This window comes from Propithecus coquereli, unplaced genomic scaffold (assembly GCF_000956105.1).
Source record: "Propithecus coquereli isolate 6110/MARCELLA unplaced genomic scaffold, Pcoq_1.0 Scaffold3, whole genome shotgun sequence".
NCBI lineage: Eukaryota > Metazoa > Chordata > Mammalia > Primates > Indriidae > Propithecus > Propithecus coquereli.
In genome coordinates, this window is record NW_012148618.1 from 4,962,193 (window position 1) to 4,989,052 (window position 26,860).

Here is a 26,860-nt window from a genome sequence, read left to right on the forward strand (position 1 = left end):
GATGGAGGGATAAAGTCCTTGAATGTGCCTGTATGACATTATATCACCAAGTGTAGGTAATGTTCATAGAGCCACAATCAGCTTTTGAAAAGCTGAGTCTCGAGCCCTCTTCCCCCTTCTCCAATCACAAGAGCCACTGCTAGTGATGACTGGTATGCGCCTGGAGCATCCAGCGCCCTTGCCTTCAGAGGAGACAGGACTGGAGGGATAAGGGGGAAGATGGGGCAGTGTACCCTCCTGGAATGATGCTTCAGGTCTGGAAATGCACAGACACCAGCCCTTTATGGATGCACCATGGGTGGGTTCTCTGCCTCCTGACTCACTGACGTATTCCTTCCTAAAAAGTCCATAAAGGGATCCAGGGATACAGTACATACCCCACATAGTGCTGTTAAGTCTGGAAAAGACTAAGTAAATTTTTTCCTTTGAGAAAGATTAGTTTATCTTTGAAACAAGGGCCCAGCTTGCATCATCCAAGGGTCTAGGTGTGCTTCACATTTCCTTAGGCAATCTCCATGCAGAGCCCTCTTCAGGGATAGACTGGGCTCCAGAGAACACTCTGGGTTGTGGTGGTGAGATGGCAGTAGATGGGAAGCAATCAGCAGGGAGTGTGGAAAGGATTTTCACAAGTCAATCCGGTCACTCCCACACAGATTTACACTTAATCTTAGCCAAAAGGCCGAGAAGTGATCCTGCACCGATTTAATCCTTCCAAACTCAGGACCTGCAAGTGTGCGTTAGCATAATGATTCTTTCTACCCAAATCACTCCCCCAGACACAGCTTTCTGAGAACCTTATGACATGTGGTGATAACCTGAGCTAAAGGCCACTGCTGTAGAGCCAAACTCAGTGGCTCCATGATGAGACTCTGAGAGCAAAGAAGGGAAGATGGACCTTCCATGAAGAATTAGAAAAGCTTAAGTTGGGAGGATGAGTGAACAAGATGACTTTCACGTCACTCTAACCCATCACTCTGCCATTTTGCTGCCGCTTTTGTCTGAGCCAGGCTGTGCTCGGGGACACACAGAACATGGACAGAGGCTTTCTCACTCTTCCCCCATGGGAATGACCCAGGATAAATAAGTAAACAAATAAATAAGTTTACAACCTTCTTAAAAAATTTCAAAATGTTTAAACTGAATGTAAAATAGCACAAATAATAATGAAAAAATCCCTATATTTACCAAATGAAAATAAAGATCACTTGCAAGAAGCACGGTATCAGGACCTGGGCTGATTTTATCATTGACACCAGGCAATTAGGTTTTATCCAGAAAGCTAAAGAACAAAGGAAAATGTGATGGGTTACGTAGTTCCCAGTTACAAAAGAAAATACATAGGTTCGTCTTATAGAGGCAAACTTTCCTCTTGTACTGGATCTGAGGAAGAATGTGTGTCATAGTTCCTTATGTAAGAGGCATGCAGCACAATGCTTATGTCAGGGATTTCTATAAGGGACATGTATCTAACTGCAGTTTTGCCAAAGATACAGGAAACACATACTTTGGACAACAGACAGAAGAGGTGGGGCTCTTGTTCTGGGTGAAAGTTAGTCTTGCATTTTTTACCCAAGACGACGACAACCCATTCCTCCACAAGCATGCACGATGGTTATGCTTGCGAAAAGCACCGATATTTATCTAGAAAAAAGGAAGCCTTGAATTCTTTCCAAGAGTTTAACACCTACTGTGTGTCAGGCACTGATCCAGACATTTTGTAAACTGTATTCATGAAGCAGCAGATTGTGTTGACGAGATTACGGATCTGTAGTCAGATCTGGATCCTTCAATCCTTCCCAGTGTGACTTTGAATAAACTGCTTAACCATCTTTGTGCCTTAGTTTTCGCATTTGTAACATGAGGTCAACATTTTCTACAGTAAGGGGTCATTGCAAGGATAAAATGAGAGAAAAATGTACAAAAAGTATGTAGCTCACTGCCCAGTGAATAAATGCTGAGTCTCTCTTTCCCTGTCTGCTCATATAATCCTAACACTCTTATACTATAAGGACAGTACACACATAGACGCTGAACCTGAGAAAAGTGATCTTCACTAGACAATAGGGCTAGGAACTATCAGAGTAACGATACAAATGAGTCTCATTTAAATCTGATATTCTTTCCACCTAACCATCTATTTAGTTGAGACTCTTGAGTCTGTATCATTTCAATTGAAAGTGACAATTTCAGCTTATACAATTTGAGCCTCAATTATTTCCAGTGAGAGGTTAGGGGCCAACAATTTGGCAAGGTACTCACCTGACCAAAGGTGAAGTCCATCAAAGCCATAGGAGTACAGGTCATCACCAACACCATTGCCTCCCCATCCTTCTCCACCTCCTGGGTATGGGGCATAGCCTGAGGAAGAGGCCCAGCCCACCCGCAGATGTGTGGGCTCTGCTGTTAGGAAGGGGTCCACTTGGTCAATAATCAGCTCAAAGTACCACTTCTTATACTGGGCTGAGCCCTCAGCGACTCCCAGGAAGATGTTTGGCCGGATACTGAAATTAAACATGGGACAAGTAACATCTACAGACTCTTAAGTACTGAGAAAGCAAGTTGAACCAGACCACAGAAGGCATTGGCTTATTTAAACCTAGGGCAAGAACAATGCCATGTTTTTCCTATTGTTTGAAAGTAGAAAAAGCTTAGAGCCTTCAACACTTGGTCAAGTTCTTAGTGGAAGATGTCAGAACAACACTAATTCCATTGTAAAATATAAAGGATGTCTCTTTTAATATTCTATTCAAGGCAATCTACATTTATCGAGTGCCAACCATGGGCAATGATGCCGAAAACATTAACAGAGTTTTATAATTACAAACCCTTCTTTTATCTCTGTAAGTGAAAGAAATTACTCGAGTCCCATCTTCTGGTCAATTGGTTTAAGCAACCTCACTTTTATAACAGCTGCTTTGTTACTTAAGCATTATTAATAACAATGGCCTCTCAAAACCATTAAGAAGTCACTCCTAGGCAACCTTGTTAAGGGTAAGAGGTTTTAATGTATCCACAAAGTGTAAAAGCTTGGGACAAACCACTTAGAGTTTTTATGTCTGGAATCATACTCTTAGAGATGTAGTGTTTTGGGGCTGGGGCTGTGTCCTATTTGGGATAGATAAGGAAAAACCAAGCCGGCATCAAGAAGAAAGAAGAAAGTTAAGTCTACATGATGGCTCAGGTCCGTGGACCACTCTATGCTACAGAGGGAAGGTTTTTTTCTTACTTTGTGGATTAGCATGTAGGCCTTGGTAAAAAGTGGCTAAAGAACCTAGGCCTGCCTCATTCAGGCCTGGTGAGTTCACATGTGATTCACGTGTGGACCAACATTCTAGGGGTCCTGTGGGGGCCCATGCTCTTCATCTAGATCCTCACAGATGGCAGTGGGGTAAATGGCCATGTGTCAAAGGATGCAAGAGACCACAGTGCCAACTTGGGACATCCATTCTATTAAAATATTTTAGAAAAAAATGTTGGGATATCAAAATAAATATGATTATGTAGAAGGTACTAGAATTGCATTAATGTTTAAAATAAAACATGGTTAGCCAAATTCTTCAGCCCTTATGTGCTATACATACTCTATCCCCAGCTACTTCAAGAGAATAGTTTGAGAAATTCAGTTAAAGGGGCTGGAGTACAAGGCTCTCGTCATAAAAAGGGCACATTTGCCCGGTCTTAAGTACTTGCATCACCATGGAAACTAGGGGTGGGCAACTTTGGAGTTTAGATCATCCCTCTTTCATGTATGAAGACAAGATGGACAGAACCATGCTTAGCATTTGGAATGTCAGTGGTGGCCTTACCTGGTAACGTCGTTAATCAGTCGTGTTTGCAGGAGCAGGTTTCTCCGGGGCAGCAAGTTGTCGCAGATCAGATTCTGGTTGGCTCTCACTGCAACCCCATTGCAGAGGCATAGGGAGCACAGGACATCCAGAACCTGCATCACGACACACCCAACAAACCTTAAGGCCACCAGGAGGGCACAGTGGGCAGGACACATGAACAAAGCAGGAGTCCTGAAGGGTGGGGGCTAGGTGATGGGAGGAGAACCAGCTCAGAGCCACAGAAGCCTCACCTTCCTTACCTGGCAGGAGTGAGTGACACTTTAGAGCCTACTGCCTCTTGAGGAAATGAGGCTGGACTTCCTTCTAGCCCTTATGTCCAAGTCTTGTGCCCCTTCTCTTTAAACTATGCATGCCACCTGTGGTCACTGTTCTGTTACAAGTGGGCAAGAGACTGAGCTCTGAAGACAGATTATCTAGGTTAATATCCCAGCCAGGGCCAGGTCTAGGGCATAGTGAGGCTTAGGGGACAAAATCCAGGCACTGTTCACCCTTAGAGTCCTGTCAATGCAGAGGAGATTGACAGAAGGTGGTCCACAGGCCTCAAACTGAAGCTTCACACTCCTGCCCAGACCTGACAGTGCTCAGCACTGAGGATTAGTAGGTGCCCATTACAGTGGCTCTTAATGAAAAGACATTTAGATTCCCATTTGGCAAAGGTCCTCCTCGCATGTAGCAGGCTTGGGAATCTTTTGTGGGCAGGGCAATGGCAGGGCAGCTTCCTGTTCTTGGGTCTCTTGCTGTGATATCATCAAAACTCCTTAAGATACTCTTAAGTTCCTAGAAATCAGTATTCAAAATATTTTGCCCACCTGCTCTCCTCTTCCCATCTAGAAGGACAGCAAACCTGCAGTAGCCCAGGTGGCCAATGAATCTAAGAGACTCATCGTTCAGGCACTTCTGCTCCTCATTTTCCAGCTGCCTGGGAAATGGGAACAGTCCCTGGTCTCTTCCTGCACGCTGGCCTCTCCTCTCTTCCACCCTCGAATTGTACTGCATCCTCTTTCATTCAGATTTTGTGTTCCTACTGTGGCAGTGCAAACTGCTGGGCCAGGCCCTGCTCCTCCCTTCTACCAAACAGGGAGGACTGTGCAAACAGCAGTTGAAAAATAGCAGCCATGATGTGGCAGCCTCATTTCAGTCTTTCAAAGTGGCCACCAAAGACTCAATGCTTAGTGGGGTTGGATGGCTTCAAGTTGTTGATGGCATTTGTATCCGTAATTCTCACAAACCAACTTTCTACCTGACTTCCTGAATGTCAGTTTTGTTCCAGGTAAATACAAAGCACATTTATGGGACAAGCAGAAAAGAATCCCAAAGGCAGTTTTATGGGGGACTCTTACCATTACCACTCTTTGAAAGATATCAACTGTAGAAACTTGAAATCCAGAGGATAATTTCTCACTCTAAGAAAAGAGCCATAGATGGCCAAGAAATTAAATACTTTTCATCCGGCCTATCACACATTTTTATCTTTTTTGCGGTGGAGCGATGGCTACAGGAGCCTGGCTGTCACAACCAGAGGAAAAGTAGAGCTTAATCCACATACAGTAGCAACAGCCAACAGAAAAAAGGCCTCATAAGCAGCACACATCCTAGCAGAGCAGTGCCTCGCCTATAAATAAATGATACCTCTTAAAGAACCTCAGTTGACATTGTTTAGGCTTTGTTTTAGAAGGCACTTCTCCAGGTGAAACTGGGAAGGGGAAAACTTCCCATTCTAAAAAAGTTTAAATGGGTTCTTTTTAAAAGAGAAGGGAGCGTAGACAGGGCCAATCCACCATGGGTGGCACACGTTGTGCCTAGGGGTCATCTGCTCTTTCTGACGAGGGAGCATCTCAGTGGCCTCTGGAACACTTGGCCGGCCCAGTGTCCTTCCCCTGAGCACACACAGAGGCTGCATTTCCCAGCCTTCCTTGCAGGTACATGGGGTCATGTGTTGAGTTCCGGCCAATGGGAAGTGGTGAGCTCTCTCCCTCTCTTGCCAGCTGGATGCAGAGAACCAACAAAGGATTCCAAAGCCCAAGGGTCCCCTTACTCCAAGTGCGATCACTGGGCCAGCAGCATTGGCACCACCTAGGAGCTTGCTAGAAATATAGATGCTCAGATCCCCCAGACTTACTGAATCAGAGCCTTTGTGTTAACATGATCGCCAGAAGATTCATAAGCACTTTACAGTCTGTGAGGCCCTCAGTGGATGATGAAGCCACCAGTTGAAAGGAACTTGTGTTTCTCGATGACCACCCAGAATGGAACCCTCCTGCTGACTGGCCTTGGACTGTGACATCAGCAAAAATAAATCTTCATTGTGCCAATCCACTGAGAATATGGGGTTGTCACAGGTCTCCCTAGTCAATGGCCATTTGGTGGAGCTCATTTGCTCCTGGTTATAATCATTTTCTTCACTGATATCATGTTTCATTCAAGAGCATCTTGTCTTGCTTTTTACCTCTACCACTTTGTGCCAAACATAGGTTTATGTGGGAATTCTACTGTAAAGATAAGAAATACATTTTATATACCCATGATAACATTGTTTGGCTGTTGCATTTTGTCATTAGCTTTCATCTGTAAAAGTCTTATTAAAAAAATGCTAACTATACTTATTCTGTGACTTTCATATAAAGTCCTGTATTTGAGAAATGAGTACTTTGTAGCCTCTGAGGAACAGATTTTATTCTTCCTGTGGATGAGAACTGAGTGGCTGGGAACGCTTCTATATTGCCTTGGCTGCCTGGAAACTCAGATTTTATGGAGTTTTTATAACAACTATGTGGGAGTTCACAGTGTGCTTACTTGCATTCTATCCTTTCTCGACCCAGGCTACACCTTTGGTTTTGATTTATACTTTCTGGGGACCAAAGATATTACTATTTTACCACATAGTTTTCTCAAAGGTGGCCCCAAGTCCTTGTGAAACAAAGAAGATAATAAAAAATATTTATCTGTGACAACCTTGAGTAGGTTTAAAGTAAGGTAGCTTTAGGGGCAAGTTGAAAGGGCATATTTTTATTAATAGAACATCATTCCATAGAAAAATTACAGGGTGACTGTCATAATCCTCAGCAATTATTCTTTTTAACCAAACAATAAAATCAGTGCTACTAACATAGTGTTTCTTACCACTGCTAAGGCATCTGTTGGATGAGGTGAGGCCTGGACATACATGTAAGCTTCCATCAATTCAAGGTGAGACAGGAATGGATTCTAGCTCTACTCATTGATTCCTTTTATTTATTAAATCATCAACAAACGTGTAAATGCATGTCATGTATAACATATGGGCTTGGCGTTATGGGGATTACAAAGATGGTTCCTACCATGAAGGAACTTACAGTTGGTAAGAGAAATATACACGTAAAAATAACTGTAATGAAAGGCAGATTGGAACGATTGTTACAACAAAGAATGAGTCATATGGGTAGAGGACAGGAGACCAATTCCAACTAGAATCAGAAAAAGCTTCATGGAGGGTGTGGCACTGGAACTAAGTTTTGTAGGGCAGATAAAAATTTATTTTTATTTTTTTAATTGACAAGAATTTTGATGCGTACCGGAATAGTGGGAAGTGAGGAGGTGCTGAAAGATACACAAGAGCAAGTCACTGGGAGGACAAAGGGCAGAGTGCATGCAGAAAACAGGAAGTGGGGCCTGCACCCTCCTCTGGTCCTTTTCACTCCAAAGATTGCGTTCTTTCTCTATAACTTTTTTACTTCAAATCTGATCACGCTTAGATGAGTGGCAATGATTTCCACGCAAGGGATAGAGCTAACCACTTAAGTATGTTAGAGAGGAAGTGAAGGTAAAATAATCACCACCGTTATGTATAATCTCAATCCTAAGCATGTGATTAGAGGTAGCATGGTACAGAAAAGCGTTTCTCAAACCCACGAGATATAAAAACCCTTTCAAAAGGAAAAATGCCATGACCCTAAAGAACACCTTCATAATCATAAAAATTAAAACACAAAATTAAACATTCTCACAGAACACTTGGATTCTGAAGAACATGTTCACAGACTGCAGCTTGAGAAACACTGGAAAGAATATTTTGGTTCTAGGCTGTCATTAATTAGCTGTGTGGTCCCTGGAAAATGGTTTGACATCTCAGAGTCCATGTCCTGGCCTTCTTTCTGCCTTTGTCAAGTAGAAATACTCATACTGCTACTTCATAGGGTTATAACGAGGGCTACAGAAGATGTGTGTGAACACTGGGAGCGGTACCTAGCGTTTGTTAAGAGCAAAATAAATGTCAGCTATCATCATTATTGTTGTTCTTGTTGCTGTGGCTCTAAAATTTTGTACCTTTTGAGTCACTGTCTTCAGAGAAAACTAAAAGAATGGGTCAGAGACTCTTGAAAACCTAGGATTAGAGAAAACAGAGCATCTTGGAGAGGCCATTTCCTTGGCATTCTCCAACCAAAGATAAAGTGTTGCAGCGGAGGCCTGGCTACACTCAGCACATTCTTTGTGAAACTTCCACAAATATATTGCTGATGATTTGAGCCCGGGTTTCTCTTTGGAAATAAAAGCTATTGAATTGAATAATCTCTAAGGGAGGATCTGAATTCACGGCAAACCAGCCTCCACCCAAAAATCTATCAAAAGGTAAAAAGGGGACTTCCTTGAGGAGACTCTTATGTACCAAGATCACCTTGCTTCAACTTTCACAACAATTGCCATAATTTCTCTAACTGCCTTGGCTCTAGAAAATTAAAGACTGTTCTGCTACTATACTTGGATAGCACATCAGATCAGGAGTTGATTTCTAGTAAAGTACTTCGGCTTACTAGGCCTCAGTTTTCTGTGGAATGGGCAGAATAGTAATTGACTTGCTACCAAGTGACATCCATTAAATGCTCTGTGGCTTTTGGCAGAAAGGAGCGATAACAAAGCTGGTTATTAAGTGCATTGTGTGGTATCATCAAAAAGCAGTCTCTGGGGTAATGAAACGAGAGCAGCTTTCCTGTCAAAGAGCTTCCCTGACATCTGCATGTAGCTCATGGCCCATGTGTTACTTGGGAGCTTACCAATTATTCTTACTGCACTTTGCAGACAGGAAGGAACATGTTGGAACATGGAGAAGCTGGACTGGAGCTGGAGCCTCATGCCTGCTTTTGATTTACCACATTTGGGAAAGTAATTACAGACCCCACATCTTTCTTTCTATTCTTTGCCAAATAATGTCACACATGCTGAGCCCCATGGCTTTTCTGTTTCCTGAAGATGATGCACGTTGTGCAGTCGATGCTGAGGCTCGTTCTCCTGGACTGAGACATGTCTCTAATATGCAGTCCCCTCTAATGATGGTGAGCAGAGAGGGCCAGTGATCAAGCAGAATTCTCTCTACTCTGCGGAAGCACAGCTGTGGTTCCACATGTCCAATCATGCCATCAGCTCTGAAAGACACCCCCTCAGCCTTCGAGTATCTCACCTGCTCCCTAGTCAGTCGGCACAGTAGCCCCTCTCCCTGTGTATGGTGCACATGTTGAAGCATCAGGATAAATCTCACCATATTTTAACAGACTTTCCCCAAAGATCATTGTGTCTTAGAGATACGATTTCATAAAAATAGAGGTGTAAGAACTATAGGAGAGCTCAAAAAAGGGACATAGCATTCCACCTTAGTGAGGTGGTGTTGTCTCCATTTTATAGATGAAATAACTGAGACCCAAAGTCAGACAGTTGTTTTGTATCGAAAGAAGGGACCAACAGCTTTAGTTCTCTTGCTTACTAATGCAGAGATTCATTTACTTCATTTGGTTTGACTCAAGGTAAATCTGATTTTGTTTAATAACAAACCATGTTGCCAGGACTTTTGACACTATTTTTGATCTGATTTTTGCATATCTTCTCGGTACAGCTTGGCATTAGCTATTTCACTACTCAGATCCTAGCCTGTCCTGTACAGATGGCCTTGTACAGAGCCTACCGAGTGCCCCACAAGGAGCTGGTGCTAAGAGCTAATGAGAATGAGTGGGCCTTGGGGAGCTGGTGGAAACCCAGGGAGACCATCCAAGATCCAGTTTGTCTATCCAGCTTGGAGGGTGCTCGGAGGCAAGGAAGGTCTTTCCCCAGTTTCCCAAGGTTTTTATCCAAGTCAAGAAAGACACTAGTCAACACACTGTCAGTAACGCACAATAGTTACAAGATGCTGGAAAGGGAAAAGCCAGGCAAAGTCAATCACTGTTTGGGTTCTTCTTTACAAACTCACCTTGTGATTCCGCCCATGCTTATCCAGCAGGGAGATGATGGACTTGATGTGGCCCTCTGCTATCAGATTTAAGGCTTCTGGGCTTTCAATCAAGATGCAGTGCAAAACTTCCAAGATACCTACGTGAACACCACAAAAATCATTTGGACATTAAAATAGCCTACAGAATACCATAATTTAGAAACCTGGGAGTGAATAGACCATCCTGAGGGGACAGAATATAATCAGGCCTTTGAATCTATTAAATATTGCCAGCCAGAAGAAAGATGCATTCATCTCTGATAGACTTTAGAAGCCCCTAGGGACCAACTGTCTGTACTTGAGAGGTGAGTTCGATTCAGCACTAACCCCATCTTCCTTTTCCTGGAAAAAGACACAATCCTAGTACGTCAAAATATAGAGAAGCATCTGTAAAATGAAATTTTTAATTTGATCAAACCAAACCATACTTCATTTAAAAGTAGATATAAAAGGAGATGCCCAGTTTACTATAAATTCTAAAGGTCATTTAAGTAACTTCGAAAATATTCTGCGTTTCTCCCAAATAAGAATTTTTCTAGAAACTACCCCAGAAATTATTTTTACTTTAGGTGCACTAGTACATCAAACAAACTATAAGATCACAAAATAAAGTATATTTGGCTTTGTCCCCCTTTTCTTGGCACACTGGATAGTTTTCTATATTAAGCACAAGGATAACACCATGATGAAAATTCAAAAGAAGTAGTTAGCCAATAGCTTCACTGGTTTTATTAAGAAAATTTCTTTTGATTCTGTTTTTTATCAAGGTTTTCATAAACTATCCTGAAATGTAATCTAGTCCATGAGAGGAGGAACTGAAGAAAAGAGAGGCTTAGGAAGACAGGTGCGTAGGTGGATGGTCCTTGGGGGACCCGCCCTTGGTCAGTCTGTTAAAGCACCTGCCACCTCTAGACTATGAGAAAAGCATCAAACCCCTTCAGCTTCCCGGAGAGGGGCCTACACCTGCCATGTTCACTCATCTCAGAGGAAGCAAACTGCTGAGCTTCACGGTGTGGTCACTTATCAATGATGACCATACTCTTGGCTTAAATTCTCTGTGAGTCATCACGAAGGGCTATAGATGTGAAGGGTGATTCTGAGGGGAGGGAGGGTGAGTGAGGATAATCATTTTCCCTCTTATTCCACAGTCATCCTTCAATCCTGCTTTTGACCAAAATAGGACAACATGGAAAAAGGCTTCAGAAAACCAGAGAGTAAGAGTACAGTGGGAATTAGAAGGAGACCAGGATCACTGGGTGGGGGTGATTAAAGGACCCAGGGAGTGAAGATGAAGGCATAAAGTAAAAAATTAAACAAAAAAGGAGGAATTGTTGAAGTCTGAGCTAGAGTTACTAAATAAAGTTGTACGGGTGCCAGGAAGCCTAAGGACTTTCATTCATTTGTTCCTTTTTTTTCTCTTTTCTTTTCTTTCTTTCTTTCTTTTTTTTTTAATTATGAGACTTGCTTGCAATCCAGTGGAAAAGATTCAACTTTCCTTTTTTTTTTTTTTTTTTACAGAAAGAAAAAAAAAGTGCATTTTCTCTACTAATAGTTTCCTGTCAATTCTTACCTGAGGAAGATTCTAGTCTGTCCAATTTACTGATTAGCCAATCAAGGTTATTGGAGAATTGAGCGCAGTTGTTTCTGTTTCCGCGAATGAGAGCAGCTGCAAACAAGGAAACATCTGATCACGCAGGGTCAAGGGCATAATGATGGGCGCAAGAACTTGGAAAGCTGTTGAGCACTTCACCTGCTTAGCAATTAAAAGGAACTGAGTGACAATCTTATCCTGCCTACCCTTTCGATACAATTCTGTTTCTATGTTTAGAAGAGTAAAAATCTAGTTCACTCACTCACTCAACAAGTATTTACAAAGAGTCTGCTATGTACCAGGCCCCTGTCCAGTTGCTAGGACGAGAGCAATGGGGCAGGAGGAGGAGGTTCCCTACCTTTATCAAGTAAGGGATGGAGGCAATGAACACATAACTTAATACCATTACTTCAAATAGTGACACACAAGAATTTAATATCTGCTTGGTTACTGACTTAAGAACTCAACTTCTTGCAATGTGTTCTTAAATCTAGCTAGAGATTTGTTATTCTTCGGGACTAAAGGGAGATGTCCCAGTGAACATTGCTGGAAAGGTCGGTTACACTAAAAGATAAACAATAACAGCACGTAACTAGAAAATATCTAAAATGTATCACTCTATGACAGTGGTTCTGCAAGTGTAGTCCCCAGGTCAGTGACTTCAGCATCACCTGAAAACTTGTTATATATGCAAATTTTCAGGCCTTGTCCCAGATCTACCGAATTAGAGACTCTGCGTTGGGGCCAGCATGTGTGTTTTAACCAGCCCTTCAGCTGACTCCGATGCCTGTTCATACCCGAAAACCACTGGTAGATGATATCACAAAGTGAGGCAAAGAATAGGCCGTCGTTAGAGTTTTACCAATCCAGACCAAGGAACCCTCCCTCCAGTAGATGCAAATCTGGAACAAGTCCGTGTAACTGATTCACCCCCAAGTAACCTGTCCTTCATACAGTTGGTTTTCAGGGATTGGGATTTTTTAACTGAGGCTGATACATGTTAAGTTTAGGACAAGGAAAGGCCTTGCCCAGGGCCTCTGCTTTCCATCCCCACAGTCGGTGGAAGGCAGAATTCCATCTGAGCTCCTAACCTGCTTTTCAGGTCAGCTGCAGCAAGGGGGTTAAGCAAGAGTCCTGGAGTCAGACTGCTGGGAGTTAACCCACAGCTCCATCCATAACTGGATGTGTAACCTGAGGTTATGAGCTTCTCTGTGCCTCAGTTTCTTCATCAGTAAAATGGGGATAGAAGAGTAACTATGCCTCAAAGTGTTCCTTGCAGGATCAAAAAAGATATTCCAGGCCGGGCGCGGTGGCTCACGCCTGTAATCCTAGCTCTCTGGGAGGCTGAGGCGGGCGGATTGTTTGAGCTCAGGAGTTCGAAACCAGCCTGAGCAAGAGCGAGACCCCGTCTCTACTAAAATTAGAAAGAAATTAATTGGACAACTAAAAATATATAGAAAAAAAAAATCAGCCGGGCATGGTGGCGCATGCCTGTAGTCCCAGCTACTCGGGAGGCTGAGGCAGGAGGATCGCTTGAGCCCAGGAGTTTGAGGTTGCTGTGAGCTAGGATGACGCCACGGCACTCTAGCCTGAGCAACAGCGTAACCCTGTTTTAAGAAAAAAAAAAAAAAAAAAAGATATTCCACTGCTTGGCACACAGAGCTCAATAAATGTTAGCTATTATTGCTGTATTAATAACTACCGGGTTTCAGCTGTGTCACAATATGCTAGAGTTTGAAGAGACTTTACAGGGTCACACAGCCTGGTGGCAATCCCATTAGCCTGACCCCCTCACATGGAGAACAGGTCCAGACTGACTTCTCTGGGCCCCCCTCTGGCCTGGTGAACTTTCTACAGACTTCCTCTCAGTGGAACACACACTTCGGAGCAAAGCCGTAAAATGCTGCCTTGTCGTGGTGTCTGAGCATCTCCTGGTAGCCACCTTCTTGCACAGGCTGCTGTCTGCCTCCCACCGGCTGGCAGCCCAGGCCTGTGGGATGGACCTGTTGCAGCAGGCACCAGAATATTATCCCAAGCTCAGCATTGTGAGAAGAAAGGCTGGATTCTGGAACATGTTTACTTCCTGCTCTTTTGTTTCCACCAAAATAAAATAAACAATAGGCCAAATCAGCAGAAATCATAACTGACTGACAAGTAGAAGGGCACAGAATTTAAGAGAATAACAATCCTCAAAGTGCAGGTGATATCTCTGCAGAAGTTTAAAACTAGCAGACACCATACACGTATTCTAATCTCACTTCCTCATTTAAAGATAAGGAATTAAGGTTCAGGGAGTGTCACTATCAAGAGTTTCACAGGTAGTTTTGCAAAACTGATCCCCATCTGTTTCCACTTGCTGCTGACTTCTTACTCTGAGTTTGGGAAGCACAATAAGCTACTAGTTAACAGAATGAACAGCTGGGTTAAAAATCAAATGGTTAACAAAAGCCTCCAAAGGAAGGAGGCTAGCTGACAGTCCGGGGTTCTCACGTGGCCATCCCTTGGGAATCTTCCCAGGGAGACGGCGCTGTGTGCACTTACCCAGCAATTTGTAGAGGAGGTTCAGGATTTCTTTCCAGGCCATGCCGCTCTCTTCCCTGGCAATCCCCGCAAAGTGTGCTACGCTATTGTAGATATTTAAGCGATCGATGCAATTTAAGACAAGGGCCAACATTCCCTGAGAAGGAGAGTTGAGGAAAGAGTAAACATTCTGATTAAGAAAGCAGAATTCCTTTTACTATTGCAAGGATGTGGAAACAACCCAAGTGCCCGTCAATCCATGAGTGAATTAATCAAATTTGGAATATGTATACAATGGAATATTACTCAATTATAAGAAACGACGGCACCTTTTATATTTTCCTGGATAGAACTTGAGCCCATTCCCCGAAGTGAGGTGTCACAAGAATGGAAGAATGGGCTCCACAGGTACTCGCCATCAAATTGGCACTGACTGATCAACACTATGGTGCTCACATGGTAGTAATATTCTTCAGGAATTGGGGGCTTGGGGGTGGATAAACTCACAACTAATGGACACGGTGAGCATTGTAGGGGGAAAAGGCACACCTCAAATCATGGTTTGGGTGTGGCAAAGTCATAACATGTAACCAAAATGTGTGTACCCCCATATCCTGAAATAAATAAATGAATAAAAGCAGAATTCCTTTTGCTCTTTCCCCTCCCATGTCATTCACCTTTGAAAGCTGATAAAGCTAATATGCAAATAAACCTTCATGGTGCCAGTTGGGGTTTTGGTTTTTTCCTCCTAAAAACAAAATATGCATTTTTATGCCTCAGGACCTAAATAGCATCGATTTGGGGAATGAGTCAGCAGTCTCTTCTGACGGTTTGCCCCCACGTGTTTAACTCGATCCAAGGACATACTGAGGAAGAGGGAGCGTGAATGAGTCTCACAAAAACCTGCTTCCCGTCTGGTGTGAAGTGATTCTGACTCACCCAGAAACAGCTCTGGATACAGTACCTGTTTTCCCCTTAAATTTCAAATAAGTGCGAGAAGTTCCATTCAGATGTACAGGACAATTATGCTTGCTTCCTCCCCTCAAAAATGTAGAATTTAGAGACAGTAAGACCAAAAGAGGATTTTCAACTACTTTTCCAGGTTTTCTTTTTATTATTTCATTTTCTAAAAATTTTCTGTTTTTAACTTTTATTTCAAAATACTAAGGGATACAGGTGTTCTTGTTACATGAATGAATTGTATGATGTTGAAGTCAGGGCTTTTAGCATGACGGTCACCAGAATAGTGTACCTTTACCCCCCAGGTAAGTTTTATCCCTCATCCCCTCCCAACCTCCCCCTTCTGAATTTCCAATGTCCTTTACATCACTTTATGATCATATACACCCATCATTTAGCTCCCACTTATTATTGAGAACACGTGGTGTTTGTTTCCCTTCCTGAACTACCTCACTGAGGATAATGCTCTCCATTTCCATCCAAGTTGCTGCAAACGACATTATTTCATTTCTTTTTATGGCTAAGTAGTGCTCCATGGTATATATAACACCACATTTTCTTTTTCCGCTCATCAGTTGATGGGCACTTAGGTTGATTCTATACCTTTGCAACTGTGAATTGTGCTGCAATAAACATTTGGGTACAAGTGTCTTTTTGATACGACTTTTTTTTCCTTTGGGTAGATACCCAGTAATGGGACAACTGTACTGAATGGTAGTTCTACTTTTAGTTCTTGGAGGAATCTCCATACCATTTTCCATAGAGATTGTACTAAATTACAGTCCTACTAACAGTGTATAAAGCTTTCCTTTTTCATTGCATCCATGGTAACATCTATTGTTTATTTTTTAATAATCACCATTCTGATAGGGGTAAGGTGGTATCTCATTGTGGCTTTAATTGCATTTCCCTGGATTAGTGATGTTGAGCCTTATCCAGCTAATTTATAATACTATGCCACCTATTAAAAACACTTGTGCCTAGCTGTTCTTAAAGAGTAGGAGGGAGATAGTAAGTGCAGTTTCAGTAGCTTACAAGGCTTACACAGAATGCCTCCGTGGTTAAAGTCCACTTAGAACAGAAGACTAAGAGGGGATAGTTCTACATTCTATTTCACTAACTTTGGAAATGCCTAAGAGACAAGCTCTGTCCTGAGGCATGGTGGATTCTGAAGTATAACCATGGTCTGTTAGCACCAGATCACTACCATCCAAGTTCAGAGAAGGCTTGTGACTTGTCTAAGGTCATATATGGTCAGGAATGGAGCCAGAACGAGAGCCTGGGTCTCATTAGCCCCCAGTCCAGGCTCTACCTCCAGTGATTCAGATGCTCAAGTTCTGACACAAGACCTAGCCTTATCTGTATCTTTCAAACCAGCTTCTCGGGCATTCCTGTCATGGGAGAATCTAGGCATTAGTATTTTTCAAACAGGTTTCTTAGGTAATTCTGACATTTCCCAAAATTCGGGAATCACAGCCAATGCCATGTTCTAACAGCTGAAATTTACTGAAAATGGATTTCGGATACACACGTGGCACAGAAGCTGTAAAACATAGTCTGGTTTGAATGTGCCACCGTTGCTAGCACAACCAGAATCGGCTGATAGAGAGGGTCTGCGTCCAATAAACCTTTTTCTTCCCAGCTTCTGAATCTCTTTCTTGTTCTCCGGCTCTTTCATAAACATGCACATGTATAGAGACAAAGCTAATTTGCAATTGTAGAGTTATTTTAGCTCCGGACACAAAGAGAATCTCAACTTTTTGCTCTGACTTACCTCTTCCTTGAAAAGATTCTGTCTGTTTTTGAGCGAGCGGAGCTTGTTCTGCTTGTCTTCATGCCGCATCTCCTCCTCCGGGGGCTGGAAGTAGGCAATCAAGTCCTGTAGGGTCTGTAGGACCTCTTCTATAGGCAGGGTCACGGGGGCGGCTGTGCGATTGTTTCCACTAAAAATCATGAGATTGACATGGCTCAGGCACAGCCACCAGCAGGGCCCTGACAAGCCCCCACTGGGTCCTGCTCCCAACGGCCCCACACTGCACCCTGAGCTGCTTCCTGGGGGTAGTCGCTGTGCCAACAGCTACAAAACAAAGTTTGCCAGCCAACGGAGCAACGGAAGAAAATACTTCATTTTGATTTTAAATCTATTTCATAAACAAAGGGAAATGACTCCTTTTAGCCTATTTGTTTTCAAGCAACTTATAACTCACCCTATTAAAACTGCTGTGATATTTCAGCACCTAGCATGACACAGGTCTTCACTAAATGTTCAGTGACGATTTTTTCTGTAATCTAAAGAGGGAACTTCAACTGTGATGAAGACAGTGACTTTTCCAACTGCAGCAGATGCTTCCTTCCCTTCTATATACCTGTTTGTCTGCCACATTTTTTCTCTTTAAATAAAAAACACTTTTAAAAATAATAAATGTATTAACCCCCAGTTCTTTTAGACTATCATCCCTTCTTCTTGGAATTGGTTAAACATAAGGCTGAAAGGATTTCCATCGATGGGTCTCCTCCCATCTGTTTTCTCTGCCCGTTTCTCCCCATGGACCCCCCTCTCTCTCTCTCAGTGTATCTTCTGATATCTCCACATGCACTTTTCTCTCCATGTTTCTATGTATGCACACACACACCTGCTTTCCGTCCCCGATCTGATGTCTCCTTTGCTCTATCCATGTGTCCTTCCTTCCTCTGACCTTCTCCCTGTTCCCTCCTCCCCTTCCCAGTGTCTCCCCATCTCTCAGTATCCTCCCCCTCTGCTTTGATGCTTGTTCCTCTTTGTTTCTCCCTGTCACCCCCAAGCTCATGTCACCCCCAAGCTCATGTCACTCCCAAGCTCATGTGACTGGGCCTACCATCTCTCTCTCCTTGTTGTGTTCCTCCTATTTTGTGTGTATGTCCCTGTCTCTTTTGGTTTTGTTTTTCCAAAGTGTTTGTAACTAAATCCTTTCAACATAGAGACCAGAAGCCACCACAGATATCCAAATGAGACTTCGTTTTTCCATCCCCTTGAGAGGTACATGCATGAGCCTCTCCAAGGGCAAAGGCTAAGAAGAGGAAGGGGAATGGACCCATCTGCTGTGGAGTTGCATTGTTAGGCCCTGAGTGACTGAGGACTGGCTGATTATGTAAGCAACATCAGGTCTGCTCCTGAGGGTCAATTTCCAATGAGTCCTCCTATGCATCTACAGTGTATTTGTTTAGTCAACCACTGTTATATATTAATCTGGACTCAGGCTAAGAAAAGATTGTCAAGTAGGTCCAAAACAAAGACTCAACAAGCTCGGAAAACACTCAGGCTGTAAGGTGATAAAAATTCCAATTTTGTGCAGAAAAATGCCAAGTGTATGCAATGCGGGTGGAATACCAGTGGACGATGAGCTTATTACAGGCAGGGAAGTACTTGTCAGTGTGTACTCAACTCCTGGCAGTGCTCAGCCCATGGCAAGTTCTCAGCAAGTGTTTGCAAGTGACTACCTGGGATATTATTGGACAAAAAAAAATAGTGAGGAAGAGAATGCCATGAGGACATGAGATGAAGGTTTGGGAATACAAAACTCAATCCTACATGACTTCCCACTTCTAAATTCAGTGAAGGAATGAATATATTTTCCTCAATATTTTGGTCCATTTCCAGGTCTTGCCTGTTTTTTTGTTTGTTTCTTTGTTTAACATTTTGGTTTTACCAGAGACACTGAGGCTGGTTAAGAATAATTCTTTACATGATAGAAAAAGACGAAAACAAGGGGTTTATAGGCATTTTGTATCTTGCTGGAGCAGCACATGTACCGTACAGAGAGTTGGAAATCCAAAATTTTAGTCTTGCCACTGCCATTAACCGTACGATATTTGGACTGCCTCTAAGCCTCTTGTGCTTTAATTTCACACCTGGAAAATAGGAAGGGCACACTCTATGATTGCCAGTCTCTCTCACGTCTAATTTTTTCTTCTGTGGATTCTCCATGGCTGGATCACTTCATCTTGCCCCTTGAGGAAACATCAATATAATAGTCCACTGAACTGAGGCAGATCCATTGTTCCTTTAAAAAAGGGCACATATCATACGATTGGCACTGGGGACAGTGGTGAAAATAGACATGACCTTTGAACAGCCTCAGGGTGTTCACAGTCTACTTTAGAGCCCCAGAGTAAAGCCAAATGGACAGGAATGAGATGGTGTGTTGATTCAGAAATAACTACAATTGGCACCTGTGTCACCCCAGCTTTCTTCAACTCCCTGCAGCCCTTGTCCCACCATATACTTGGACTTGTGCCAGTGAATTCTTTTGTTAAATTCAAGTGAGATCCCAGGTGACTCTGAATATTTACCATACCATGACTGTAACATAATTATGTATATATTGTTTCCTTCCTAAGGTTAAACTCAGAGGGCAACAGACAGTATCTTTTTCCCAGCAGAATTTCTGAGACTCCTTAATCCACTGCATTGTTCATTTGTGCTAGTGGACAGTTCCCAGCAACTCTACAGAGGATCATGAGGCAGCATGAAGAAATTTTAACCTTTCCTTTTTCATTGTTCTTGTTTTGTTCACTCCCTATTCCTTTAACCATAATTTGCTCTCGCAGAAGCCTGCCCCTCCTTCCGCTTTCCAAGTACACAAAGCCTGCACTGTTGGTTTCTCAAAAGAGGCAGGAGAGAAGAATCTGCTTCCAAAATATTTTTTCCTCTTTCGCTTCCTAGCTCTTGCAAAATCCAAGTACTATGACTTTTGCAGCCCACAACCCTTCTGCACTGATTTTTTTTCCATCAGTCTTCCTTTTTTCCTAAAACATCCTGTGAACAGCAGAATCAAGCATTTCTCCATTGAGGGTAGGACTTTTTTGAGTTATTTAGGAACTCAGTAAATCCTCTCTCACACAAAACAATGATAAAACTGGACAAAATATCAAAAGCAACCATTTCAGAATTCTGGAAATTGACCAAAGGCAATCAAAAATCAAGTAGTATTTATATTTTAAAAATTGATCAGCCTTGGTAAGAACAGCAAGAGTCTATGGTGTTTCAGCCTGTGGATGTTTCCATCTCCTCCCCTGCTTCACGGCTAAGAGGCTCCAACGGGGTGGGGTAAGCCATGTGTAAGGCCACACGCATGCTCAGGAAGGACTGGAAACGGCCCTAGCTATCCATCTCTGGCTGAAGGTGAGGCCCCATGCAAACAGAGAGTAAAATCCAGGACAGAACTACAAATTGCCTGAACCTTGAACATGTCATCCAGCTCACACTCAAATTCAGAGGCAAATGGCTGCAGGCTTGCATTATAAGAAATATTAATACCAAACAAAAGTGTTTCAGGATGAAAAAGAAAATGATACCCAAAGTAACTAGAATCCATACAAAGACATAAAGAATACTGGTATAGGTAATTATCTAGGTAAATATAAAATGCAATATAAATATATATTTTCTCTTTTGTTCTTGCAATTGATTAAAAAACAATCTCATGAAACAATTATAAAACTGTATTGCTGAGATTATATATGAAGATGTAATATACATGGCAATATTGTCACAAAAGAGAGAATAGAATATTAAAGCAAAGTTGCTTTATTTTGTTATGTTAGTATTAATTTGAAGTAGATTTCAAGTTAAATAGAGTTCCCTAGAGCAACCACTAAGAAAATAACTCAAAAAAGTATTTTTAAAAACCCAGCAAAATAATTAAAATGGTACACTAGAAAATATCTAACACAAAGGAAGGCAGTTAAGGAGAAACAGAGGAACAAAAAGGACACGAGACAAAAAACAAACAACAAAATGGCAGACATAAATTCAACTATCTGAATAATTATATTAAATATGAATGGATTAAGCACACCAATGCAAGGGAGAGATTGTCAGACTACGTTATTAAAAACAATCCAAATGTGCTGTTTACAAGAGACACACTTCAGATTCAAAGACATAAATAGGTTGAAAGGACAAGGATTGAAGAAGATATACCATGCAAACAGAAACCATAAAATCTACATGTAAGATACCTAAAGTGGCTCTACATAATAGACTAAAAATGTTCATAGAGAAAAAAGAAAGATGGTTTACAATTAAAAAGCATAAATTTATCAGAAAGACATTATACCTATCATAAACATGTAAGTGCCCAACAGAGACCAAAATATGTGAAGCAAAAACTGACAGAAGTGAGATAGAAGATGGCAATTCAATTAGAAATGTCGATATCCATTCCCAGTTAATGTAATATACCATATTAAAGAAGGACAAAATTACATGATCATATCAACAAAGAAAAAGCATTTGACAAAATCTAATGCTTATTCAAGATAAAAACTCTCAACAAACTAGGAATAGAAGGGAACTTTCTCAGCCTGATAAAGAGCATCTACAAGAACCCTACAGTCAATATTACATGTAACAGTGAAAACCTGAATGTTTCCCTCTAAGATCAGGACCAAGACAAGGATGTCTATTCACATTGCTTTTATTGCACACTATAGTAGATGTTCTAGCCAGTGTAATCATGCAAGAAAAAGAAATAAAGGGCATCCCTATTGGAAAGGAAAAAATAAATCTCTCTTTATTCATAGATGACATAATCCTGTATGTAGAAAATTCTAAAGAATCCACATACATACACACACACACACACACACACACACACACACACAGCCCACTGGAACTAATAAACAATTTCAAATGGGTCACAGAATACAAGATCAATATTTTAAAAACTCAATTTCTATACACCAGTATTTCTATATACTAGTGATGTATAATCTGAAATGAAATTAAGAAAATAGTTCCATTTGTAGTAGCACCAAAAGAATCAAATACATAGGAATAACTTTCACAAAATTATAACATTTTTGTACTAAAAACTATAGTGTCTTACTGAAAGGAATTAAAGAAGAACAAACAAATGGAGAGACATTCCACATTTGGGGATTGGAAGATTTAATATTATGAAGATGATAGTCCTCTAAAACTGATCACTAAAGTCAGTGCAATACCTTTCAAAATTCCAGCAGGATTTCTTTTTGAAATTGACAAATTCACCCTAAAATTTACATAGAAATGCAAAGAACCCAGAAACACCAAAATAATTTTGAAAAGAAGTACAAAATTGGAGGACTCACTCTACACAATTTCAATACTTACTATAAAGCTACATTAATCAAAACAGTATTGTTTTGGAATAATGACAGACATATACATCAATGAAATAGAATTAAGAGTCCAGAAATAAATTTCCACATTTACGGTCACTTGACTCATTTGGTAAAGGTGCCAAGGCAATCTGATGAGGAAAGGTAACCTTTTCTGGCAAATTGTGCAGGGACAATCTGATATCCATATGATCCACATGCAAAAAGATGAATTTAAACCCTTACCACATATCATGCCCAAAAATGGACTAAAAATGGATCACAGACCTTAATGTAATAGCTAAAATTCTAAAACTTTTAGAAAAAATAGGAGAAAATCCTGGTGACGCTGGGTTAGGTAAAGAGTTCTTAGACATGACATTAAAAGCACAACTCATGAACAAATATGTTAAATTGGACTGAATCAAAAATAAAAACTTTTGTGTTTCAAAAAATATCATTCAAAGTGAGAAGAAAGGCCACAGACTGGGAGAAAATATTTGCAAATCATAAATTTGGTAAAGAACTTGTAACCAGAAGATACAAAGAACTCTCAACTCCATTTGAAGACAAATGACCCCATTTTAAAAAGGCAAAACACTTAATTAAATTTTACCAAAGAAGATATACAAATGGCTAATAAGCCCACAAAAAGATGTTCAATATTATTATTCCATTCTGGAAATGCAAATTAAAACCACTATGACATACCACTTCATATGCCCTAGAATGGCAATAATCAAAAAATCTGATAATAACATAGGCAAGGATGTGCAGAAACTGGAATTTCATACATTTCTGAGGGGACTTTAAAATGGGACACCCACTTTGGAAAACAGTTTTTCAGTTTAAAAAGTTAAACATACCCAAATGTCCACTGATGGATGAATGAGTAAACAAAATGCGGTCTTTGCATACAATGGAATATTATCCAACCTTAAAAAGGAATGGAATTCTGATACACACGACAGCAGGGATAAAGCTTGAAGACATTTTGCTAAGCAAAACAAGCCAGACCAGACACAAAAAGACAACAAATATTGTATGTTTCCACTTGTATGAGGTTCCTAGAATAAAATTCATAGAGACAGAAAGTGGAATAGATGTTACCAGAGGCCGAAGGGAGAGGAGAATGGGGAGTTACTGTGTAGTAATAAGTACAGCATTTCGGTTTGGAACAATAAAAAAACTCTGCAGATGGATAGTGGTGATGTCACTGAACTTAAACATGGGTAAAATAGTAACTCTTATGTGATGTATATTTTACCACCATAAAAGATACGTTAAAAAGTCACACAAATTTACATATGACTCAGCAATTCCACTCCAATTTACCCAAGAGAAATGAAAACATATCTGAAAGCTTTTACACTAAAATCCATAGAATTACTCATAATAACTGAAACAGGAAACAACCAACTGTTAAATTGATGAATGAATAAACACAATGTGATAAGTGTGCATCTATATCTATAATATCGATCTGCCTTTCTCTCCACACACACACACACACACACACACGCACGCACACACACGCACACACACGCGCGCGCATGCGTGAATACGCTTCAGCAATAAAAAAGGGACTGAACAACAGGAATAAACCTCAAAAATATAATGCTAAGAGGCCATATTCAAAAGACAATATATTTTATGATTATCAATTTAATGCATTAAGTTGAGACAAAAAGCAGATTAGTGGTTGCCTAGGCCTGGGGGTGGCAACTAGAATAAACTGCAGTGGGCATAGAGAGATATTTTTGGGGTGATAGAAATGTTCTAAAATTGAATTGTGGTGATGGTTGTACAGCTCTGTAAATATATTAAAACTCACTGAACTGTACACTTACAAGGATGAATTTTATGATATGTAAATTCTACCTCAATAAAGCTGTTTAAAAATAATCTTCCCATTGTCAGGCATGTAACTCTCACTGACTTTGCAAATAACAGCTTTATTGAAATATAATTCACATATCACAGCACCACCTATTTAAAAGGTACAATTAAATGGTTTCCTGGTTTCGTATAGTCACAGAGTTGTGCAACCATCACTACAATCAGTTTTAGAACTTTATTTTATCAGCCCTCCATAAAACCCCATACACATTAGCAGTCACTCTCCCTTTCCCCCGAAATGCCCCAGCCCTAGGTAATCACTAATCTACTTTCTGTTTTCATAGATTTGCCTATTCTGGACATTTCACATAAATGAAATCATTCACTATGTGGTCTTTTGTGACTTGCTTCTTTCACTTAACATAAAGTTTTCAAGGTTCATCTATATTGTAGTATGTACCAGTACTTCATTCCTTCTAATGGCCAAATATAGTAGCCATTGTATGGATATAGCACTTTTTTTTTTTTGAGACAGAGTCTCACTCTTTTGCCTGGGCTAGAGGGCCATGGCATTAGCCTAGCTCACAGCAACCTCAAACACCTGGGCTCAAGCAATCCTTCTGCCTCAGCCTCCCGAGTAGCTGGGACTACAGGCATGCGCCACCATGCCCGGCTAATTTTTTCTATATATTTTTAGTTGTCTGATTAATTTCTTTCTATTTTTAGTAGAGACGGGGGTCTCGCTCTTGCTCAGGCTGGTCTCGAACTCCTGAGCTCAAACAATCCGCCTGCCTCGGCCTCCCAGAATGCTAGGATTACAGGCGTGAGCCACCGCACCTGGCCGATATAGCACATTTTATTTATCCATTTATCAGCTGATGGACATCTGGGTCATTTCTACTTTTGGGCTATTATGAATAATGCTGCTATAAACATCTGTGTACAAGTTTTTGTGTGGACATGTGTTTTCACTTCTCCTGCACATATACCTAGGAGTAAAACTGATGGGTCATGTAGTAACTCTATGTTTAACTTTTTGATGAACATCTAGACTGTCTTCCAAAGTGGCCACAACATTTTACGTTCCTACCAGCAGTGTATGAGGGTTCCATTTCTCTACATCTTCTCCCACACTAGTTAGTAACAATCTTTTTGATTATAGCCATCCTGGTGGGTGTAAAGTGGTATCTAATTATGGTTTTGGTTGACATTTCCTGATGGCTAATGATGCTGAATATCTTTTCATGTGTTCATTGGTTATCTGCATATTTTATTGGGAAAAATGTCTATTCAGATCTTTTTGTCCATTTTTAAAGTTTTGTCTTTTTCATTGTTGAGTTTTAAGAATTCTTTACTCTAGATATAAATCCCTTATCAGATATATGGGTTGCAACTTTTTTTTCCATTATGTGGGGTGTCTTTTCACTCATTTGATAGAGCCCTGCAGCAAATCATTTTAAATTTTGACAAAGTTCAATTCATTTTTTTCTTTTGTTGCTTTTGCTTTTAGTATCATATTTAAGAGACCACTGTCTAATCCAAGATCATGAAAATTTAGGCCTATGTGTTCTTCTACATGTTTTATAGTTTTAGGTCTCACATTTAGGTCTCTGATCCACTTTGAATTAACTTTTATATACATGTGAGGTAGGGGACACTGACTTTCACAAAAGATTTAAGGGCAGAAGTTGAGAGAATTGGGGGACAGACAAACCCATCCACCTAGAGGGTGATCATCTTGGTGCTAGTCAAGACTACATGAAAAATTCATGCTTGCATGCAGGTATCTTTTTCTGCCTACACTAAGGCAATCATGCTTATAGCCTTTCTTTGAAGAAGAGAAGCAGGTTCTGGAAGTAACGAGACAGAAAGGAAGGAAGGAAAAATTTTGCTCAGAGATCACAGGAAACCAGTGGCAGAGCCAAAAGTAGGCAAAAGACTTGCAAATCTCAGTTTCATCATGTGGCAGGAATACTTCTACTATCCATTCTCCTTTCTCCAATTTTAGTAAGGGAACCTCCAAGTTGTATTAGGTACATAGCCAGCCAGCCAGCCAGCCAGAGATATATTTCTCAGGTTCCCTCAGTTTCCCCCTTTTGCAGGACAGTCCTCAGACATGGTGTTAGTAATAAGCTATTTGAAGAAAATGTACCAGGACAGCAGTTCTCAATTGTGGCTGAATGTTAGAATCACACCTAGAGAGCTTTAATAAAATACTAGCAATTTGGATCCCACCTCCAGAGATTCTGATGCAATTGGTTTGAGATACAGCCTCAAAATTTGGGTATTAAAAGCTCCCTAGATGCATCTAACATGTGGCCAAGGTTAAGATCTCTAACCCAGCACAGTGGTCTTTAAACATTAGCATGTATCAGCATCACCTGGAGGGCCTATAAAATATGATTTGATGGATCTTACTCCCAAGAGTAAGTAGTAGTCTGGTATAAAACCTGAGAATCTGCATTTTAACAAGTTTGCAGATGATGCTGATGTGCTGGTCCAGAAACATACTTTAAGAATGTGTAGGAGATGCTAGGACAGAAAGGTAGAAGGAAGCTGAGCCCCAGTACCTGGGCTGCCCTATTTTCCCTAAGCCACCTGTCTACTCTACCTTGTTACTTAAAAGAGAAGCAAAAGTTTATTCTGAACTGCAACAGAAGCTTAGGCTATATCCTAACTGATACACATCCCTTGGATTGCAGTCTTTCAACAAGTAGAGCTATAAAAAAAGTTCTCATTTCATACAAA

At 41.0% G+C, this 26,860-nt stretch overlaps 1 protein-coding gene across 1 annotated transcript in view; it reads right to left on the minus strand.

The window, feature by feature from the left end:
• RYR3 (ryanodine receptor 3) overlaps positions 1-26,860 on the minus strand; it is a 393,465-nt gene that overhangs the window by 258,027 nt on the left and 108,578 nt on the right. Inside the window, exons 13-18 of the mRNA XM_012649115.1 lie at positions 16,926-17,094; positions 14,213-14,348; positions 11,651-11,746; positions 10,060-10,178; positions 3,807-3,940; positions 2,260-2,501 (exon numbers count right to left, since the gene is read on the minus strand). Coding sequence (XP_012504569.1) covers positions 2,260-2,501; positions 3,807-3,940; positions 10,060-10,178; positions 11,651-11,746; positions 14,213-14,348; positions 16,926-17,094 — 896 coding nt within the window. The remainder of the gene's footprint in view (positions 1-2,259; positions 2,502-3,806; positions 3,941-10,059; positions 10,179-11,650; positions 11,747-14,212; positions 14,349-16,925; positions 17,095-26,860) is intronic.